This window comes from Triticum aestivum, chromosome 4B (assembly GCF_018294505.1).
Source record: "Triticum aestivum cultivar Chinese Spring chromosome 4B, IWGSC CS RefSeq v2.1, whole genome shotgun sequence".
Taxonomy (NCBI): Eukaryota; Viridiplantae; Streptophyta; class Magnoliopsida; order Poales; family Poaceae; genus Triticum; species Triticum aestivum.
The window spans coordinates 464,706,271-464,729,542 of record NC_057804.1 but is presented as its reverse complement, the minus strand read 5'-3'; the positions used below and the strand labels follow the sequence as shown (position 1 = coordinate 464,729,542).

General features: G+C 47.9%; 1 protein-coding gene across 1 annotated transcript; it reads right to left on the bottom strand.

Moving 5' to 3' along the window:
• Window positions 1-2,964: 2,964 nt before the first annotated feature.
• LOC123092733 (probable disease resistance protein At1g61300) lies at window positions 2,965-7,693 on the bottom strand. Its single transcript, XM_044514553.1, has 2 exons — window positions 6,501-7,693; window positions 2,965-4,919 (listed from the first exon to the last, which is right to left on the bottom strand). Exons 1-2 carry the CDS (start codon window positions 7,518-7,520, stop codon window positions 3,189-3,191), a joined length of 2,751 nt encoding a protein of 916 aa, XP_044370488.1. The 5' UTR covers window positions 7,521-7,693; the 3' UTR covers window positions 2,965-3,188.
• Window positions 7,694-23,272: the final 15,579 nt, after the last annotated feature.

Here is a 23,272-nt window from a genome sequence, read left to right as displayed (position 1 = left end):
GTCGGGAAGATCAATAACAATGTTAGATGAAGCTGCAGAAAGAATCAAAATTAGAGACAATAAGTCAATCGACTGAAAACGACATCACAAGAGTCATACCAGGTTTTGAGGTAACAGCATCCTCCATCTCGTGGTCTTCAGCCCTGGCCGAAGTATCGGAAGTAGCAGCACTGCAGTTCCAGAAGTCAGTCGATTGGCCCATGAGTCGACCAAGAACAAGTTCATGAAACAGGGAAAATTCAAGACTACCATTACCCTGAGATAGTGGGGATCACCATCTTCATCTTCGGCAAGACCTTCGCAGGTTTCGACGGTGCCACTCGAGATTGCTTCGGAGCCTTCTCAGTCGGCGCCGGAGAAGTAGTCCGAGGGCGCTTGGTCGACTGGGTAGCGTTTGCGACCCCCTTACCACGCTCAGTCGCGGGATCATGGACAAGCTTCGAGCGTCTTTCCGAGCGGGGAGGTGCAACTTCCTCCTCCTCCTCCTCTTCCTCCTCATCAGAGTCATCAGCCTCATCATCATCGTCAACATCCAAATCCCACTCCTCCGGGCTTTCGCCCCCACTTCCTTCCTCCTCTTCAGTCGGCGTCTGCGCTCCACTGGGCATCGAGTACAACTCCGTGGTGGCCTGTCAGACAACAAAGCAAAGCAAAGATCACTCGACCAATTCACAGCGAAGCAGAATGAATAAAGCAAGATTGCAATTGGAAATAAATGGTCATACCGTGTCCGGTGTGTAGGTACAGTCGAGTGGTGGGATCCTCCTGGCCCCTCGAGGGTTGTCCTTATTCCACGTGATTGCGGTCACCCACCTCTCCAGTGTGGCATCGTCGACCGCCTCTGGATGGACTCGAGTGGTGTCTTCGGTCCCACAATACAGCCACATCGGATGGCCTCGGTACTGAAGTGGTTGGATGCGCCGTCTAAGGAAGACCTCCAGAAGATCCATACCCGTCACTCCTTCTCTAACGAGTTGGACTACGCGCTCCATCAGCATTTTTACCTGAACTTTCTCCTCAGGAAGCACTTTCAGAGAAGAGGGTTTGTCCACTCGGTCCATGGAAAATGGAGGGAGACCAGTCGACTGCCCCGGCGTCGACTCGTCTTGGCAGTAGAACCAAGTCGACTGCCACCCTCTGACCGACTCAGGAAGGGTCATGGCCGGGAAAGTACTCTTATTCCTCATCTGAATCCCAAGACCACCGCACATCTGGATAACCTTAGTCCTCTCATCGTCCGGACTCGCCTTTTTCACTGTCTGTGAGCGACAGGTGAATATGTGCTTAAAGAGACCCCAGTGTGGTCGACAACCCAGGAAGTTCTCGCACATGGACACAAAGGCAGCAAGATAGGCGATGGAATTGGGGGTGAAATGGTGGAGTTGCGCCCCAAAGAAATTTAGAAACCCTCGGAAGAAAACACTCGGCGGCAGAGAAAAACCACGGTCTACATGAGTGGCTAAGAGAACGCACTCACCCTCCTACGGCTGCGGTTGACACTCGGTCCCCGGAAGCCTTGCTGACCCGTGGGGGATCAGTCCCTCATTGGCCAGGTCATTGAGATCTTTCCCAGTGATGGTCGAGCGGATCCAATCCCCTTGGACCCAACCCTTCGGCAGGCGGGACCTTGACGAAGATCCGCCCCGACTGAACGGTCTCCCCTTCACTTTCCCCGTCGTCGTCGCCTTCTTCGCGCGCTCTAAGGCCGCCGTCTTCTCCTTCACCATTGTCGCCGGCGAAGCACGCGAGGAGTGGATGGGCGGAGGTGAGAGTAGGCGCAGTGGGCGGAGGCAAAGAGGGCGGAGAGAAGAATGGGAAGGCACTGTTCAAAAAACCCTTCCCCGGCGCTTTATATAAGGGCGCTTCCGAGTGGCTGACGAGTGGGTCCGGGCGATCCTGTCACATCCCGAAATAGTCGCGCACGCACGATACGTGGCGAAAAAGGCGGCACGGAAATCGAGGCGTCCACGCCTTATCCCATACGATTGCCGCGGTCCGCCCCACTTCGCGCGCTTCCCAAATTTCGGATCCCGCAAAATCCGCTAACAGCAGATCAATCTGTCAGACGATATCTTTCCTGCGATCCGTTGCTCGGAAGTTCACCAAAATTCAAAAAGTTCACTCGACAGAAGACAAGAATGGATCAAGGCGACTGAAGTAAAAGTTGACGCCAACGCCGAAAGAAAAATCGCCGATCCAAGATACGACATAATCAAAGCACAGGAAATAAGTCGGAGAAAATCATCAACTCCTTCCTCACTCGAACCTCGATCCATTCGGGGGCTAATGATGATGTTATGTACCTAGGGTAGGGTCATGGACCTATCTAGGGTATCATACCCAAGGACATCCTTAGACGAAGCTACCTTCCAGTCGACCAAGAGAGACTCCACTCGACCAACTAGAAGACACTCGACGAACCTAAAGACACTCGACCATGAAGACTTACTCGACCATCAGGAGTTCAGGATCTACTCTGTATCCAAACGGTCTGTAATTAAGTAGTCTTAATGGTCATGATGACACTTTATGTAGGGCGTTACCAGTAACGCCTGGCCTTAATGTACTTTAACCCTCTGCTACGTGGGTTGGCTGGGGTCCTGGCGTCCTCTATATAAGCCACCCCCTCCATTGGTAGAAGGGTTCACACCCCTGTAACTCATACACATAAACCAGTCGACCGCCTCCAGGCTCCGAGACGTAGGGCTTTTACTTCCTCAGAGAAGGGCCTGAACTCGTTAAACACTCGTGTGTACAACTACTCCATAGCTAGGATCTTGCCTCTTCATACCTACCCCCATTCTACTGTCATACTTAGAACCACGACAGCTACTGCCAACATACAGTACTCCCTCGGTCTGAGAAAATTGTCCCTCAAATAGATGTATCTAGCACCAAATTATTGTTAGATACATTCATTTGATGGACAAGTTTGGGACAAGATTTTTCGGACGGAGGGAGTAGTATTGATTCTTTACTTCAATTGATAATGAAATGCAACAAGAAAATCAAAACTAAGAAAAGAAAGCCCAAACCAATCTCCTTGTCTTCTCAAAATAAATTCCAAAAAAATTACATGTATTCTTTGTTCGTTGTTCCTGGCCATCTTATCACCCACCATCAAACGGAATTCCCCATCAAACAGGCCAAGGACGCGCCAAAACTCCAATTCGGTGAGCGCGAGAGCCTCAGAGCAGCACCGGCACAAAGCAGGCCTTGACGTCGTCGCTCGCCCACTGCAGCCCGTTCCACCAGTGCTTGTCGCCCTCCACCCTCACCCTGCCCTGCCCGCCGGCCACCGGCCGCATCGGTATGCGCCTCAGCCGCGAGCACCCCCTGGTCTGCAGCCTCCGCAGCTCCGGGAACGCGCACTCCCCGCCGCCGCCGCGGATGTCCTCCAGCCTCGGCAGCCCCAGCAGCGCCAGCAGCCTCAGCCTCGGGAACGTCACCACCTCCTCCGCCTCGCTGCCCCCCTCCGCGGCGCCGCCGACCAGCCTCGTCATCCCGTTGCAGCCGCTGAGGTTGAGCGACTCGAGGCACGGGAGGTGCTGCACCCAGGTCATGTGCGTCAGCGCGTGGCACGCGCCGATGGCCACCTCCCGGAGGTTGGACGCCGCGCCGTGGGACCACTCCATGACACGGAGCCTCGCGAGGAACCCGAACTTGACCACCTCCAGCCTCGGCGCGTGCGCGTCGGCCACGATCTCCTCGATGTCGGACGAGTACACCACCAGCTCCCGCAGGCCCTCCTGCACGCCGCCGAGCTCCGCCGCGTGCTGCGCCGATAGCAGCTCCAGGGTCCGCGCCCCGTCCAGCTTGCGCAGGTGGATCGACCGGGCGCGCACGCCCGGCGCCAGACGCGCGAGCCTCTGCGCGTCGCGGGTGTTGTCCATCCAGATGCCGAGCCACGGCATGCGCGCGCCGCTGCCGTCGAGGTCGTCGATGACCGGCGCGACGTAGTCGTCCGCGACGGAGACGATGCTCGCGGTGAACAGGTCCAGCACTTGCAGCTTGGATAGCCGCGAGATCAGGCCCGGAGGCACCGTGATCTGGATGTAGTAGTTGTCGCGCAGGTGGAGGTACTTGAGCCGGCTCAGGTTGCTCAGCTCCATGGGCAGCGACAGGATCCTGTTCCTGGACAGGTTGAGGAACTCCAGGTTGACGAGGCAGCAGATCTCCATCGGGAACGCGTCCAGTATGCCGGTGTCCTCCAGGTCCAGGTACGTCAGCCTGGTGAACTGCTGGATCGCCTGCAGCATCCTCCGCGGCAGGGCGCGGTTGCACTGCAGCATGAGCGACGCCGGCTGCGCGTCCGAGAGCGCGCCGCCGGCCTTGGCGGGGGCCTCCTCGATGGCGTTGTGCATCAGCGACACGCGCTCCGTGTCGCGCCACAGCGCCTCGTCGCGGGGCGGCTCCCGGAGCCCGACGCCCGCGCGGACCAGCCACTTGCCGGGCGCGAGCTGGAGCGCCGCGTCGCGGACCACGTCGTGGAGCCGGACGTGCGTGTCGGACGGGCACATGTTGTGCCGGTGGTTGTCGCCCTGCTCCAGGAGGCGCGCCGACTCCAGGATGGAGACCACCGTGTGCCCGAACCGGAGCGACTCGTCGACGTCGTCGTACTTGGGGAGGAGGCCCAGGCCGATCCAGCACTGCACGAGCTCGTCCTTGGAGATGTTGTGGTCCTCCGGCCAGAGCGCACAGGTCAGGAGGCACTCCCTCACCGTGTCGCTCTCAAGGCTGTCGAAGCAGAACTTCACGAGAGGGTGCGCGCTCTTGTCATGGCCGGGCGCGCTGCTCGTGAGCTGCGGCTTCTTGAGCTTGTCGAGTGCATCGCTCCACTCCTCTGCTGTACGTTTGTTGGACATGGCACGGCCGACGGTGGCGAGGAAGAGAGGCATGCCATTGCATTCTGCAGCCACCTGTTGAGCAGTAGAGCAAAGCTATTAGAGATTTAGGTAGAAATGTTTATGAAGAAATCAAATGCTCATCTGAACAGATCTCGGTCGACCGAGACTTAACCAGTCTTAGTCAAGCGACACAACGTATAGAGAAAAAGGAAAAAAATAAAAATAAATTGCATGATCTCCACGTAATATCTCACGAACATAGCAACGACTTAAGTCTCAGTCAATTGAGATTTAGCAATCCCGTTTTTCTTAGCCACCCACACCCAATGTATTCTCATCTTTTTGTACTCGCACTAGCAGTATCCATGAAATATCATATATGTTCTGAGAACTTGTAAACACCAAAGGCAATCAGAGATGCGTACACAATATGCTGCAGATGTACAAAATTGTCATGTTTGTCGGAAAAAAGACTTGCAGAAAATGCAGAACCTTGGCCCATTTTGTTCCTTGCATAACATCGCATCGCCAATCTTGATGCAAAATTAGAGCTTATGATAAGAGCAAAGTCACACAGTCCCTCCGGCTCAGATATGGATTCCATTTGTATCTCAGACATGGATTCAATTTGTATCCGATATTCTCGTTCGTGCTATTTGATTATCCGGTAATTATATTCTTCCTACGCTACTGCTTGGTAAAATTCAGAAGATATCCATTCGACGATAACCCAGGAGCTGCCCTGCCAAATTATTGGCTGACCTGGGGTTTGATCTGTTCTCCTAATCATCCAATCACAAGTTGGTTCTCTGCTGACCTATGGGTTCAAAGTGTGTTTGGATAACTACCAATTTTGGATTGCCCCGTCAGATGTTCCCTTGGGAGTTCTTGCCTTTTGGATGTGTGTTTTTTTAGCCTATTGGAGCTAACTTTTATTTATTGTTATTTGTATGGATTCAAAACTTTGCAATGAAGATGACTGCATGCATCAATGGATGTGTGTTGGACCGTTTTCACTTTTTCGAAAAATAAGATGTGTGCACGGGCACACCCACAGTTTTCTCAAGCTTCTACATGCTTTCAGGTTGATTGTTGGGAAATTTGTATACTAGTCTTTGCGTAATCCCTATGGGGAATAAGCTCGTTCACGACCTAGTAATTCTCAAGGTATGATCAAAATGGACTCATATAACCAATATTACAAAGTAATTAAGCTAGCCAACAACACTGCTTCTGAACCAGCATCACTATTGGCGTATGAAGTGTGGATCTGCACATTTTGGTCCAAAATTATGTCTAATTGTTTATACTTTGAAAACAGATTGTATGAACTTATAACTGTTTTGACCACAATTTTTGTATCTTCTGAAAACAGATTGTATCAAAATTCACAACTAACTCTTCATCTGACAAATTTTCATCAAAATTTTGTTTGAAAATTTCAAGACATTTTAAACTGCCTTTTTGAATTTCTCAAATCAAACAGCTGTGCGTGCCCCATATCCATGTGCACAAAAGCTAGTACACCTGCCCCACGTCTATGACCACAAAATCTGCGCTCCTGTTTCAGGAGAAAGCGGCTAACAGACAGGAAAAAAGAGAGCAAATCCGAGTTTTCCAAAGTAGGCAAAGATGGATCGAGTGATTGATTACCTGTCTTGCAAGTGTGGAAATTTGGGCGTCGCCGCGGATGGCCTCCTCGCCGGCGTTCGCTTCAAACAGGCTCCACGCATCGTCTTCGTTCATGCACTCCATCTTGATCTTCTTGCGGCAGCCCATGTCCGCGCACACCGCCTCGCTCCTGGACGCCACGACCACCTTCCTCACCCGACCGGCCACCACCCCCAAGGGCTGCGGGATGCCGACCCTCTCCAGGTCCAGGCGCTCCCACACGCCGTCCAGCAGGAGCAGGAAGTTCTTGTCCCTGAGGAAGCTCAGGATTCCGGCGGCCTGCGCCTGCTCGGTCGGCGCGTCGCGGAGGCCGAGCACGGCCACGACCTCCTTCTGGAGTTTCGCCACCGTGCAGTCCCTGGAGGCCGCCAGGAGGAGGACGTGGTCGAAGAAGGGCGCGACGCGGCCGCACACGTCGCGCACCCGCTTCAGCACCGTGGTCTTGCCCACGCCGCCGGCGCCCCAGACGCCGAGCGCGGCGTCGCAGTCGCCGAGGAAGCGGAGCGCCTCGTTGAGGTACGCCCTGCCGGACCCCGTCTCGGGCGGGAGCTCCAGCTCCTCGGGCTGGAGGAGCAGCGGCGGCGGCGCCTGCGGCGTGGCCAGCGCGGCCTCGAGCAGCGCCGCGCCCTGCTCCTGAATCGCGCGCACGATCTTGAGCTGCTTCTCGGCCAGCCCGGCGACTGGGCCCGTGGTGAGGAAGTACTGCAGGAGGCGGACGACGTAGAGCTGACCCGCGTCGTGGCGCGCCTTGATGGACGCCACCTCGTCCTGCGCGTCCTGCACGCGCCGCAGCCACGCGCGCGGCTGCTCCGGCTCCGGCGCGCCGTCCAGCTGCTTGAGCACGTCGGCCCGCAGCTGCAGCAGGGCCTCGACGGCGTCGTCGAGCTCCTTGACGCGCTTGTCGCCGTCGGCCAGCGGCTGCCACCACTTGCCGAAGAAGAGCACGACGAGCGCGCCGCCGAGGGCGAGCGTGGCGAGCACGGCCGCGAGCTGCATCTCCATCGCTGATCAGCAAAGGTCAAGCGAAAGCGCGGTTCGGTCAATCTTCTCCGGCACGTCGCGTGGCGCGGCGGCGGATCTAGGTAAGTAGGTCGTGGAAGGCTGCTGGCTAGGCTGGCAATGGCATCGGTGCGCAGTGGGAGGGACGGGAATGAGGGGACGCCGGAGGGGGGGGTTTAAGTGGAGGAGCGGGGAGTGAGTGAGTGAGTAGTTGAGGTGGTGAGGCGTAGTTAATGGCGCAATGAAGGCGTGAGAGGAATCGGTTGGAAGAGCTCGCTCCGCTGTGCTGCAGCTTCGCCGGTGGGACTCCATCACGGAAAAGGTCTCCACACTGGCCATGCAGCCGCGTTGCACCCTCCACATGACATTCAGGCTGGTCACAGTGGGGAGGAACTTAGGCTGGTCACAATGGGGAGGAACTTAGGAGTAACATCACACACTTCAATACAACTTTGCTTATGTGGCACATATTTAATGAAGAGAGAGATGTTTGTGGTAACTAGCTAAGTTACCGGAACATCACACACTCCAAGAAACAATGAGTCTATAACCTAATAAATACATCGTTGCATAACACTACATAGATGTTCCTACCCACTATGAAGATAGTAACATAGTCTAGGGAAATGTGTAAGTTACTAGCTTATGTTCTTGCCCATTGTGACCAGCCTTAGTAACATCACACACTCCAATACAACTTTGCTTATGTGGCACGTATTTAATGAAGAGAGAGGTGTTTGTGGTAACTAGCTAAGTTACCGGAACATCACACACTCCAAGAAACAATGAGTCTATAACCTAATAAATACATCATTGCATGACACTACATAGATGTTCCTACCCACTATGGAGGTAGTAACATAGTCTAGGAAAATGTGAAGTTACTAGCTTATGTTCTTGCCCATTGTGACCAGCCTCACGGCGCCATGGCCGCATATCCGCTGCCCGCTCAGCTGCTCTCATCAGTGAGGGAAGACAAACGGGGGGCGCGCCCATTGATTTTGCTGTCTCTTGTAGCAGTAGGGAGGGGTGGCCTGGCTAGCGGGTTGGGTTAGGGACAGGGAGCATACAAATGGCGTGCGATAACCACTCATCGTGTTCACACATTTTTCTCTTCGTTCGATCGCTGGCGTTGACTGTATCAACTTCGAGTGGGGCACCGGTAACAAGCATGAAAAACAGGGCCACCGTGGGGGTAAGAAGAAGAAGAAGAATGCAGTGTGATTAAAAGAATTGAGTTTTTTTTTTGAAAAAACTAACGCCCACACGTGTGGCATCTTTCACATCGCCCACACGCTTCCTTTACCACTCATTTTTCAATCATTTTGCCACATGTGAACAGATGACATCAGCAAAAATCCTTTTGGTTTTGGCTTAAAATGTTTTATCTCCTACTTAAAAAATCAAATTAAAAATCCGTTTTCACCATTAAATCCGTCTCGACGAGATCTTCAAAACTAGACCCCATGTTGATATGATTCGACGAATTTCCCCCCTCAAAAGTTGCTATGTTTACACTGTAGTTGCCATAGTGCTTAAACTAAAGTTGCCATGTGGCAATTTCAGCTTGTAGAGCATGGCAATTTTAGTATTTTGATAATGGCAACTCCAGTACTTTGATCATAAAAATTCTTTTTTGTATGAACCATGTCAATTTTAGTTTATGGTTCATGAAAAGTCTAGTTTCTTAATTTCCCGTTTTATAAATGTCAAAAATTACTTTTAAATGTAAAAGAAAATAACTGAAACATATCATAGCAACTTCAGTGTAAACACCATGACAATTCATGTGCAATAGACATGACAACTTTTAACAAAAATAAATTCGTCGAAATATATTAATATGAGATCTAGTTTCAAACATCTCGTCGCAAGGAATTTAATGGTGCAAACGGATCTTCAATCGGATTTTTCATTTAAGATATAAAACATTTTAAAAACTGAAAATCAAAAAAAATTCACATGAATGCATGCGGTGACGTGACGTAGTCTGTGTGTTATAGGTCGTGTGTGCGGGTTTCGCTCCCACCACACGTGTGGGCGTTAGCGTTGTCTTTTTTTCATGGTAATACGTGTCACATTTATATCATAAAGATCAAAGTACAAATCCCTAAAAAAATCAAAGTACAAGTCAAGTAAGGACCGACATGACAAAACTGAAAAGATAGCAGAACATCTCTGAGCTTAACATCAACGCCTGTCACCTGCCTCCAGCACCACCACAAGAGCCACCAAAGAAAAAAATGACGAATCACCTCTTCATCCGAGCTCGACGTGGCTCCATCGCTGATATGAGCTTTGCAGACCTCCAAGGTGGCTCACCAAAAGTGAAGCCCTTACTGTTGAACATTGAACGAATTAGACCGGGGTAACACCGCGGACACGCCATCGGAGTCCAGATTTGGCACCCCACCACGACTAAGACGCCGAAGGAGGAACCATATCTTCCATCCACGAACCACGAGCCTAGCACACGTCCCGTCTTCCAGATGTCGTGGATGCAGATCACAATCTGTATTCGTTCGTGGACTACCTCTTAAGCTCCGCGCTGGCGGTGGAGCGCAACGGTGAAGCCCGAGGACACAGGTCCACCGCGAGGGTGCCGCCGCCGTCACACCATCCTTGCTTGAACAGACAGGTTTCCAAATCCATCCCTAACCATAGAACCGATGACCTCGTCATGGAAGGATCCGAAAAATCTTTATTCAACGTCGTCATCGTCGCTACCGAAGCAAAGACAACGAACAACCTAAAAACTTGGACTACGAAGGAGTAGAAACAATCCACACACATGGATCTGCCAACCTCTTACCACTGACGACCGAGGTTGCTGATGGAGGGGAGCCGTCAGAGAACGGCGCTGAAGGACTGGCCTCTCCTGACGGTGGCTTACAGCTGCCAGGGAACGAGAGGAAAATGATACTCCCTCCGTCCGAAAAATACTTGTCCTTGAAACAACCATTTCGAGGATAAGTATTTCCGGACGAAGGGAGTAGCTACTCTGACTACAGGAGCGCTGTTTATCCAGAGAAGGATTGAGAAACTGATGGTTCGTTGGTTGGCAAATTGACGAGGCTACGATCATGTATTCCAATCCCATTTTCTCTTGTTCTAAATTAATACCATGTGGCCTATATTTTAGGGCGTCGACCAGCAACGTGAAGATCCAAACACGAAAAGGAGTCTCGTATGAAAACGACGAGTCAAAATGTGTACTCACTGCATCCATAGTGCAGTGATATCGACCGTAAGTGAAGATGATCCAACTGCCGACTGAAATGAAAATTTATGTAGGAAAAATAATACTCCTGATTTCATCTACAAGCACATGTACCCAATGCAATCCAAGATGACTTTTCTGATTTCTAAGTGTTCGGATATCCTACACATGTGGGTTATAAGGAAATGCAGGGCATCTCCAACGCTGATCCTCAAACCGCCATATTCGTCTGGACCACGCTGTTCGGAGAATGAAAGTCATCCAACGCGGACATGTATCGATCCGCAAGGCGGTTCAGGCACGTTTTCTTGCGTAAATTGGAGACAAATGTGGGGAGCTTTGCAGGAGTCTGGACCGCTGCCACGGCCGCTTCTGACCGCTCTGGCCCACCTAAACCCCCCTCCCTCGCCTGTGCGCGTTCCCGCACAGCGCCAGCTGCTCGCATTCATGCCGCTGTATTGAAGACGGCTTAGGGCGGATGCGACCTCTCACTGCCTCCGCCATTGAAGCGGTGTGGTGGTCGAGGGCGCCGCCCGCTGCATGCTTGGCTGAACACGCTTCCTTGCTGCATTCAAACGTCTCCATTAAACCAGCGTGGAAGCCGAGAAACCTACTCCAGCCACACGTCCGTTCACGAGCGGGCATACATTAAACACAACACTGGGCAAGCTCCTCCCGTCCGACCTCTATTTGAAGGAGGCCATGTTGGGGAACGTAGCTGAAAGGATTGATATAGTTGACTAGAGGGGGGGGGGGTGAATAGACAACTAACAATTTTTAGTCTTTTCTTTACCAATTTAAACTTTGCAACAAGGTAGGTTGTCCAGATATGCAACTATGTGAGCAACCTATATGATGCAATAACAACTAGCACATAAGCAAGCAAGGGATACAACACAAATAAGCTTGCACAAGTAAAGGCACGAGATAACCAAGAGTGGAGCCGGTGGAGACGAGGATGTGTTACCGAAGTTCCTTCCTTTTAAGGGGAAGTACGTCTCCGTTAGAGCGGTGTGGAGGCACAGTGCTCCCCAAGAAGCCACTAGGGCCACCGTATTCTCCTCAAGCCCTCACACAATGCGAGATGCCGTGATTCCACTATTGGTGCCCTTGAAGGCGGCGACCGAACCTTTACAAACAAGGTTGGGGCAATCTCCACAACTTAATTGGAGGCTCCCAACGACACCACGAAGCTTCACCATAATGGACTATGGCTCCGAGGTGACCTCAACCGTCTAGGGTGCTCAAACACCTAAGAGTAACAAGATCCGCTAGGGATTAGTGGAGGGAATCAAATTTCTCTTGGTGGAAGTGTAGATCGGGGCCTTCTCAACCAATCCCGAGCAAATCAACAAGTTTGATTGGCTAGGGAGAGAGATCGGGCGAAAATGGAGCTTGGAGCAACAATGGAGCTTTTGGGGGAAGAGGTAGGTCAACTTTAGGGAAGAAGACACCTTTATATAGTGGGGGAAACAATCCAACCGTTACCTCCCCAAGCAGCCACGCACAGAGCGGTACTACCGCTTTGGCAGGGCGGTACTACCGCTGAACCAGCGGTACTACCGTTCCCTCCCAGCGGTACTGCCGCGCATACGAGGATAGCAGGGACCTGGGCCCAGAGCGGTACTACCACGGAACTAGGGGCGGTACTATCGCTTGGAGCGGTACTACCTCCACTACAGCCGTTACTAGTGCCGCAAAACCCAACACGGAAAACTAAGGTCTCGAGTCGAGGTGGTAGTAGCCCGGAACCACATCGGTACTACGACCGAAGACAGCAAGCGGTACTACCGCTTGGGGAGCGGTACTACCGCTTGACGTGCTTCGGCGGTACTACCGCTGAGGACCGCGGTACTACCGCTGGGACAGGTCAGGGCAGGCAAGGAGAGGAAAGATAGCTCCAAAGATGCGGAAGGGAACATCGGGTGTGATAAGGATGTGTACGTGTTGATTCCACCCTAGCCTTACCAAAGCGGATCCCCTCTTGATAGTACGGTGACTCCTACGAAACTAGTCCACCAACAGAGAAACGAAGGAGCTACACCATCTTGAATAAAACACCAAGGGGAGGGAATCGTCTCGTGCCAAAGGATGAATCTCTGAAAAACTCAACGCACACGATTAGTCCGCAAAAGCGTTGTCATCAATCACCAAAACACCTTGGGGATAAATATGCCCTTACAATCTCCCCCTTTTTGGTGGAATGATGACAATACGGGATTTGCACAAACGGAAAAGACATATGACATGCGCAAAACCCCACCATCCTAAAATGTAGCTGGGCTCCCCCTAGATGTGTGCTATCTAGATAAGTGCTTTGGACTGCACGTCACACATACTAGGATCAACGCTCCCCCTACATTTTAGAGACCAACAACCTAAGCAGGGTATATGAGAGCAGAGTAAATAACAGGATAAGCATGCAACTCATAAGCTAGGTAGACATAGATAAAGATAATCTAAATATAAGGTAGCATATGTCTCACACCATATGTCTGGAACTTAGGTCTCACTGACACAAAACCAAACAAAGCAAACGGCGAGAAAGCACACCACACTCGCGAAACAGACAACGATGACACAAATCCCTAAACTCTCTCCCCCTTTGGCATCGAGACACCAAAAAGAGAGGGAGTGTTGCTACGGCTCCAGGTGATAGCAAGGTCGCGAACATCAGATCTCAGCGTGATCGTATTCGCCACTGTCGTCGGTCGGGAACTGCTCGGCATCAGAATCTGTCCACGGGCAGTGCTGCTGAACCTAGTCCTCCTCCTCAGTAAGCCGGTCCTCAGATCCACTGAGAACGATAACACCCATCTGACGCATGAGCTCCTTGTGACGACCCCTGGCCTTCTTCTCAGCAACATGAGACATGTACTGGCCGTGAGACTCCATGCAGAACAACTTCTTTACCTTGAGCTTGAGCTTCTTTGCCCAAGAGGGCTCGACCCCAGAAGGCTCATAGTCATCATCATCCTCAGCCTCAGCCTCCTCCTCGGTCTCCATGGCAGCAGCAGACGATGCACCCCCAAACTTAGGGACCTGAGTGCCCCAATTGTCCTTCTTCCTCAGACGCTTGACCTCATGAGACACCAGCTCTCCAGTCTCTAGCATAACCTTGGGATAGACACGATCCCATGCCTTCTCAATAAGTAGCATGATGAAAGGACCATAGATCGGGCACTTACGCTCAGAGATGGCAGATAGGAGTTCAGACCACATAACATGAGAGATGTACAGGGACTCGCCAGTGTTTTCTTCCTTCTCACGCTGGCAGAAAAGAAGCATTTCCACGAGATAAGAATAAACCATATCCAGATTCCCGATGCGAGGGAAAAGAGTCTCATGGAAGACACGGTGAAGAATATCCAGAAAGGCAGGCAACTCATAAGTTTCCTTCTTAGTCTCAGGGTTGATCTTCAGCGTGCAATAGGGCCAGAGAGCTTGCTTGTGAGTGGAGGTTGTGTTGCGGTGAGGGTGAAAGCCGACAAGAGACACAAGCCCGTGATCTTCCACCCCAAGCAACTCCATGAATGCCTTCCACTTGACAGAAAGCAACTTGCCATTGGTCATCCAAGTCAGTGTCCTATCCTCATCAGTCCCGAGATGAACCGTGGCATAGAATTGGGCCACAATATCAACATCATAATCTTTGTTGAATTGCATGATACCAAGAATGTTCAGTTGAGTGCACATCTGAAGAGCTTCACCAAAGTACTCAAGATCCTTCTCCATATAGTCGGTGTCGATGGAGCGCACGTTAACATAGAGGTTCTTCTTGGCCTTGAGCACATCAAAGAATATGGCAAACTGAAACCTGTTCCAGAACGGACGGTTGACCAAAGTGGGATCTTGGTCTGCCTCATAGGGGTTGCGGCGACGCCTTGCCCAGAACTACTTGGCTTGCATCTCCGACACGGTTTTGCCAGTTTGCTTCAGCTTGACAACAGACTTCTTCTTGAGTTGAGGTGGAGGTGGAGCACTTGAGGAACCTCCTGCGGACTCAGTTGTGCGGTAACGCTTTGACGTGGCACGACCGGGGTTGATACGCCGAGCCTGATGCTCAGGATGTTCATCACCTGGAACCACACACAAGAACACGCAAAACAACGAGAAAGAACGAGCATAAGCCACCAAAAACAACAAAAGGATCACTGAGTGGTAAGAGTACGATGGAACTTGGTAGAAAGCAGTAGTACCGCGACCTGTAAGCGGCAGTACCGCTCCAGAGGGAGCGGTAGTAATGCTCGAGACGGGGAAACAGCGGTTTCCTACCGCCGTGGTCAGATCCGGCACTACCGTCCTACCAAATTCAAAAATACTTCTACCAACCACTAATCCAAACTGCCTAGATGCCTTCTCCATCCTACTCAAGCCTAGATTTGGCCAAAAATCTAGAGATGCAACCACTATTGCCCCTAAGATGCTAGATTAGAAATCTAGACAAGAAGAGAGAGGGAACGGGGGCAATACCAGCATCCATGGCAAGAGGACAAGGTGGAGATCGACTCCACCGAAGGGAATGGAGAGGGACGCCCCGGAGAAGGAGATCCGCCGGAGCCCTCCTACGGCGACCAGTTGCTGGAGAGACGAGACAGAGCGAGGGGGCAAGCGAATGGGTATGGGGGAGAGAAACCTCCCCCTGCCCACGATACAACCCCCTGACCCCGCCCCATAGCGGTAGTACCACGTTGGTGCGCGGTAGTACCGCTTATAAGCGGTAGTACCGCGCACCACCAGCGGTAGTACCGCCCAACAACAAAAAGGCACTAGACAGAACGGCTAAGCTCAAAAAGAAATGGAGAAACACAGGCAAGAAGGAGGAAAGACCAACACGGCAACAAACACACTAGCAAGGGGCCAAAACACACCTCTGCAAGAGAGGGCGGTGGCCGAGGCCACCTATGTTTGAGTTAAGAGGTATGGCGTCGTGATAACCCACAAGTGTAGGGGATCGCAACAACTTTCGAGGGTGAAGTACAACCCAAATTTATTGATTCGACACAAGGGGAGCCAAAGAATATTCTTGAGTATTAGCAGTTGAGTTGTCAATTCAACCACACCTGGATAACTTAGTATCTACAACAAAGTATTTAGTAGCAAGAGTGGTATGATAGTAATGGTAACAGTAGCAACAGAAAAGGTAAATGTTTTTAGGTTTTGGTATTAGTTGTAACAGTAGCAATAGAAAAGTAAATAAGCGAAGAACAATATGTGAAAAGCTCGTAGGCAATGGATCAGTGATGGATAATTATGCCGGATGCGATTCCTCATGCAATAGTTATAACATAGGGTGATATAGAACTAGCTCCAATTCATCAATGTAATGTAGGCATGTATTCCGTAAATAGTCACACGTGCTTATGGAAAAGAACTTGCATGACATCTTTTGTCCTACCCTCCCATGGCAGCGGGGTCCTAGTGGAAACTGAGGGATATTAAGGCCTCCTTTTAATAGAGAACCGGACCAAAGCATTAACACATAGTGAATACATGAACTCCTCAAACTACGGTCACCACCGAGAAGTATCCCGATTATTGTCACTTCGGGGTTGTCGGATCATAACACATAATAGGTGACTATAGACTTGTAAGATAGGATCAAGAACACACATATATTCATGAAAACATAATAGGTTCAGATCTGAAATCATGGCACTCGGGCCCTAGTGACAAGCATTAAGCATAGCAAAGTCATAGCAACATCAATCTCAGAACATAGTGGATACTAGGGATCAAACCCTAACAAAACTAACTTGATTACATGGTAAATCTCATCAAACCCATCACCGTCCAGCAAGCCTACGATGGAATTACTCACGCACGGCGGTGAGCATCATGAAATTGGTGATGGAGGATGGTTGATGATGACAACGGCGACGAATCCCCCTCTCCGGAGCCCCGAATGGACTCCAGATCAGCCCTCCCGAGAGAGATTAGGGCTTGGCGGCGGCTCCGTGTCGTGAAACGCGATGAAACTTTCTCCTCGATTTTTTTCTCCCCAGACGGTATATATGGACTTGGAGTTGAGGTCGGAGGAGGTCCGGGGGGCCCACGAGATAGGAGGGCGCGCCCCTAGGGGGGGCACCCCCCCTGTCTCATGGACAGCCCATGGGCCCCCTGGCCTTGATTCTTTTGCCAAAAATTCTTATTAATTCTGAAAAGTGCCTCCGTGGATTTCCAGGACATTCCGAGAACTTTTCTTTTCTACACATAAAACAACATCATGGTAGTTCTGCTGAAAACAGGATCAGTCCGGGTTAGTTTCATTCAAATCATGCAAGTTAGAGTCCAAAACAAGGGCAAAAGTGTTTGGAAAAGTAGATACGTTGGAGACGTATCAACTCCCCCAAGCTTAAACCTTTGCTTGTCCTCAAGCAATTCAGTTGACAAACTGAAAGTGATAAAGAAAAACTTTTACAAACTTTGTTTGCTCTTGTTGTTGTAAACATGAAAAGCCAGCATTCAAGTTTCAGCAAATATTATGAACTAACCATACTCACAATAACACATAGGTCTCACAATCACTCATATCAAGGATGATGACTCAACATAAAAGTAAATAGATAGGCCCTTCGCAGAGGGAAGCAGGGATTTGTAGAGGTGCCAGAGCTCGATTTTAAAATAGAGACTGAATAACATTTTGAGCGACATACTTTCACTGTCAACGCAACAACTATGAGATGGCTGTATCTTCCATACTACATGCATTATAAGCAGTTCCCAAACAGAATGGTAAAGGTTTATACTCCCCCAATCACCAACAAGCATCAATCTATGGCTTGCTCGAAACAACGAGTGCCTCCAACATACAACAACCCTGGGGGAGTTTCGTTTAATTATTTTGATTTGCTTTGATATTTTTGGATCATGGGACTGGGCATCCCGGTTACCGGCCCTTTCTCGTGAATGAGGAGCGGAGTCCACTCCTCGTGAGAATAAACCACCTAGCATGGAAGATATAGGCAGCCCTAGTTGAAACATGAGCTGCTCGAGCATACAAAACAGAATTTCATTTGAAGGTTTGGAGTTTGGCACATACAAATTTACTTGGAACGGCAGGTAGATACCGCATATAGGAAGGTATAGTGGACTCATATGGAACAACTTTGGGGTTTAAGGAGTTTGGATGCACAAGCAGTATTCCCGCTTAGTACAGGTGAAGGCTAGCAAAAGACTGGGAAGTGACCAACTGAGAGAGCGACAACAGTCGTAAGCATGCATTAAAATTAATTCACACCGGATACAAGCATGAGTAGGATATAATCCACCATGACCATAAATATCATGAAGGCTATGTTGATTTGATTCAACTACATGCGTGAACATGTGCCAAGTCGAGTCACTCAATTCATTCAAAGGAGGATACCATCCCATCATATCATATCATAATCATTCTAATAGCATGTTGGCACGCAAGGTAAACCATTATAACTCATAGCTAATCAAGCATGGCACAAGCAACTATAATCTCTAAATGTCATTGCAAATACGTTTACTTCATAATAGCTGACTCAGGAACGATGAATCATCATATTTACAAAAACAAGAGAGGTCGAGTTCATACCAGCTTTTCTCATCCCAATAAGTCCATCATATATCATCATTATTGCCTTTCACTTGCACGACCGAACGAAGTGTATAATAATAAGAGTGCACATGCATTGGACTAAGCTGGAATCTGCAAGCATTCAACTCAAGAGAGAAGACAAGTAATATGGGCTCTAAATATAAATAATCAATCATGCATATGAGAACCACTAAGCATTTTCAATATGGTCTTCTCGACCCCCAGAAGAAAGAAAATAAAATAAAACTATTTACACGGGAAAGCTCCCAACAAGTAAAAGAAGAACGAGAAATCTTTTTGGGTTTTCATTTTAATTTCTACTACAAGCAAGGAAATTAAACTAACTATTTTTTTTGCTTTTTCTTAAGGTTTATCAAACACACAAGAAGAAAACTAGAAAAAGAGATTTAACCTAACATGGATAATACAATGAAAGAGTATGAGCACCGACGACTAGTGTGTGAACATGAATGTAAAGTCGGTGAGAAATACGTACTCCCCCAAGCTTAGGCTTTTGGCCTAAGTTGGTTTAATACCAAGGACCGCCGCTACTCTCTCCGGTGTAAGGAAAGGTATAATCAGGATAATACTGGTTGGTCATCTCCGGATCCCACTGGACAGATGATGCGCGATAAGGGTCCAGTCCAGGTTCCGGTTCAGGTTCAGGTTCTGGAGTAAAAGCTTGAGCTAGATGATTGTTCACCGCCTCCGGTGTAACGTGAAATTTTTCTGCAAGCAAATCAAACAACAGAGGCGCAGGCAAAATAATAATCTCAAAGTGTTTCTTATTGAATCTAAGTTTATACAAGAGCATCCTATCTTCGTTGTCAACAATAAACTTATGTGCTACCATGCTCTTGTAATCTAGAATGTGAGGAGGCAATATTGTCTCCTTTTCCTCATGGTGCCTAATGAGTATCTGAAAATGTCTAGCAAGACGTGCAACATAGATACCTCCAAATATGGGGCCTTTTGTACGATTCAGGGCTAGCCGTTTAACAATGACGACACCCATATTAAAACTATTGTCTCCGAGCAAAGCATGTTGAAGCATGATAATATCAGGAACACTCAAGTTTCCACTATTCCCACGACCAATCAAGCATCTACTAGCGAATATGGCAAAGTAGCGTAAAACAGGAAAGTGTATGCTAGAGACTTTCGTTTCGGAACCCTTCTTTGGCTCCTCTACATCGATAATATCAACAAAGCCCGCCACATCTTCACGATGGGGTTCCTCTAATTCTCCCTCATAAGGTATCCTACATACTGCGCAAAAATGACGTAAAGACATTTCTTTGAACTCGTCATATAAATGAAATGATACTGCAGGCGGTGACTTCTTAGGATAATAATAAAAGTTTTGCACGAAAGTATTGGTAAGTAAGAGATACTGGTCGATTCGGTCGTTCATGAAACTGGTGAGGCCTGCAGTCTCGATTAAAGAATAAAAGTCTTCATGAATTTCGGCTTCCTTCAGGAAATCCTCACATGGCCATTCACATGACCGTACTTCTGCTAAGCGAGGAAGATTATACTTGGGTTTTTCCTTCTCTTTGTCTTGTTTTTCCTTAGAGCTTTGGCTAGAAGAGCCTTTAAAGAACCTCCTTAACATTTTCTGAAAAATTCTGAAATTTTAGTAACTTAAAAATAGAAGTGCATAAAACTAAACAAGATTGATAGCAACTACTCCTACAAGTGCCTAGAGCCTATATCATGCATTGGAATTGCTTGGGACCTCAAAAATTTAACATGCAAGCTCAAGAACAGGGTCACCAAGGCAGCAAGGATTTGCAATGTATAAAGCACTAGAACAAAAACTAATTGGACCAATGGAGGAGTCACATACCAAGCAACAATCTCCCAAAGCAGTTTTGCGGATGGAGCTTTGAGCTAAGAGATCGAAAATCGCAGCAAAACGAGCTAGAACTCGTGCTTGAGCTGGATGGGGATTTTTTTGGGTAGAAGATGAAGTGTGTGGGTGCTGGCATAAGTGGAGGGGAGTCACCAGGGGCCCACGAGACAGGGGGGCACGCCCTACAGGGGGGGGCGCCCTCCTCTCTCGTGGCCTGGTGCTTGGCCCTCCTGCAGTGTTTTCAGTGCCTAAAATCCTCAAATATTCCAGAAAAAATCATACTAAATTTGCAGGGCATTTGGAGCACTTTTATTTTTGGACTATTTTTTATTGCACGGATAAATCAGAAAACAGACAGGTAATACTATTTTTTCTTTATTTATTCTAAATAACAGAAAGTAAAAGGAGGGTACAGAAGGTTGTGCCTTCTAGTTTCATCCATCTCGTGGTCATCAAAATGAATCCACTAACAAGGTTGATCAAGTCTTGTTAACAAACTCATTCCGAATAACACGGAACCGGAGAAATTTCAAATAACACTAAGTTACCTCAACGGGGATATGAAAACCCCAGAAATAAGAATATCATACCTTTTCTTGACAGTAGGGAGAGGAAATTCAAAACCTCCAAAAATGATAGTTGGAACTTTTTCAATAGAATTGATGCTATGAACTTGAGATTGTTTCCTCGGAAAGTGTACCGTATGCTCATTACCATTAACATGAAAAGTGACATTGCCTTTGTTGCAATCAATAACAGCCCCTGCAGTATTAAGAAAAGGTCTACCAAGAATAATAGACATACTATCGTCCTCGGGAATATCAAGAATAACAAAGTCTGTTAAAATAGTGACATTTGCAACCACAACAGGCACATCCTCACAAATACCGACAGGTATAGCAGTTGATTTATCAGCCATTTGCAAAGATATTTCAGTAGGTGTCAACTTACTCAATTCAAGTCTACGATATAAAGAGAGAGGCATAACACTAACACCGGCTCCAAGATCACATAAAGCAGTTCTAATATAATTTCTTTTAATGGAGCATGGTATAGTTGGTACACCCGGATCTCCAAGTTTCTTTGGTATTCCACCCTTAAAAGTGTAATTAGCAAGCATGGTGGAAATTTCAGCTTCCGGTATCTTTCTTTTATTTGTGATGATATCCTTCATATATTTAGCATAAGGATTTACTTTAAGCATATTAGTTAAGCGCATACGTAAGAAAATAGGTCTAATCATTTCAGCAAAGCGCTCAAAATCCTCATCATCCTTTGACTTGGATGGTTTAGGAGGAAAGGGCATGGGTTTTTGAACCCATGGTTCTCTTTCTTTACCGTGCTTCCTAGCAACAAAATCTCTCTTATCATAACGTTGATTCTTTGATTGTGGGTTATCAAGATCAACAGCAGGTTCAATCTCTACATCATTGTCTTTGCTAGGTTGAGCATCAACATGAACATTATCATTAACATTATTACTAGGTTCATGTTCATCACCTGGTTGCGTTTCAGCATCAGAAATAGAAATATCATTGGGATTCTCAGGTGTGTCTGCAATAGGTCCACTAGAAGTTTGCAAAGTCCTATCATTCTTCTTTTTCTTCTTCTTAGAAGAACTAGGAACATCTAGATTATTATTCTGAGAATCTTGTTCAATTCTTTTAGGGTGGCCTTCAGGATACAAAGGTTCCTGAGTCATTCTACCAGTTCTAGTAGCCACTCTAACAACAAAGTCATTTTTATTATTCAATTCATCAAGCAAATCGTTTTGAGCTTTGAGTACTTGCTCAGCTTGAGTAGCAACCATAGAAGCATATTTGCTAACGCAGTGAAGTTCATCTTTAACTCTAGCCAGATTATCACCTACGCGTCCTATCTCGAAAGCATTATTCTTTAACTCTCTACCAACATAAGCATTAAAACTTTCTTGTCTAGCCATAAAGTCATCAAATTCATCTAAGCATGGGCTATGAAATTTAGTAGAGGGTATTTCAACTTTATCGTATCTATAGAGAGAATTTACCTTCACTACCTGTGTCGGGTTATCAAGACAATGTAGTTCTTCAGGCGGTATATTTAGACCATGTATTTCTTCAATAGGAGGTAAATTCTTAACATCTTCAGCTTTAATACCTTTTTCTTTCATTGATTTCTTTGCCTCTTGCATATCTTCAGGATTGAGAAATAAAACACCTTTCTTCTTCGGAGTGGGTTTAGGAGTAGGCTCAATTGGTTCAGGAATTACTTCAGGGACTAGCTCGGGAAGAGTCCAATTATTTTCATTAGTCAACATATTATTCAATAGTATTTCAGCTTCGTCAATTGTTCTTTCCCTGAAAACACAACCAACACAACTATCCAAGTGGTCCTTGGAAGCATCGGCTAGTCCATTATAAAAGATATCAAGTATTTCAATTTTCTTAAGATGATGATCAGGCAAAGCATAAAGCAACCGGAGAAGCCTCCCCCAAGCTTGTGGGAGACTCTCTTCTTTGATTTGCACAAAATTATATATTCCCCGCAAGGCAGCTTGTTTCTTATGAGTAGGGAAATATTTAGCAGACAAGTAATAAATCGTATCCTGGGGACTACGCACACAACCAAGAGCAAGAGAATTATACCAAGTCTTAGCATCACCCTTTAATGAGAACGGAAATATCTTAAGGATATATAAATAGCGAGACTTCCCATCATGAGTAAATAGAGTGGCTATATCATTCAACTTGGTAAGATGTGCCACAACAGTTTCAGATTCAAGGCCATAAAAAGGATCAGATTCAACTAAAGTAATAATATTAGGATCAACAGAGAATTCATAAACCTTATCAGTAACACAGATAGGTGAAGTAGAAAAAGTAGGACCGGGTTTCATTCTAGCATTAAGAGACTGCTGCTTCCATTTAGCTAATAATTTCTTATGATCAGATCTATCATTGCAAGCAAGAACTTCCATAGCAGCTTTTTCATTCATAACATAACCCTTAGGAACAACAGGTAAAACATAATCATTGGGGGAACGTTCATCATCACTATCATCAATAGCATCTTCAATATTTTCATTCCCCCTAACTCTAGCAAGTTGTTCATCAAGAAATTCACCTAATGGC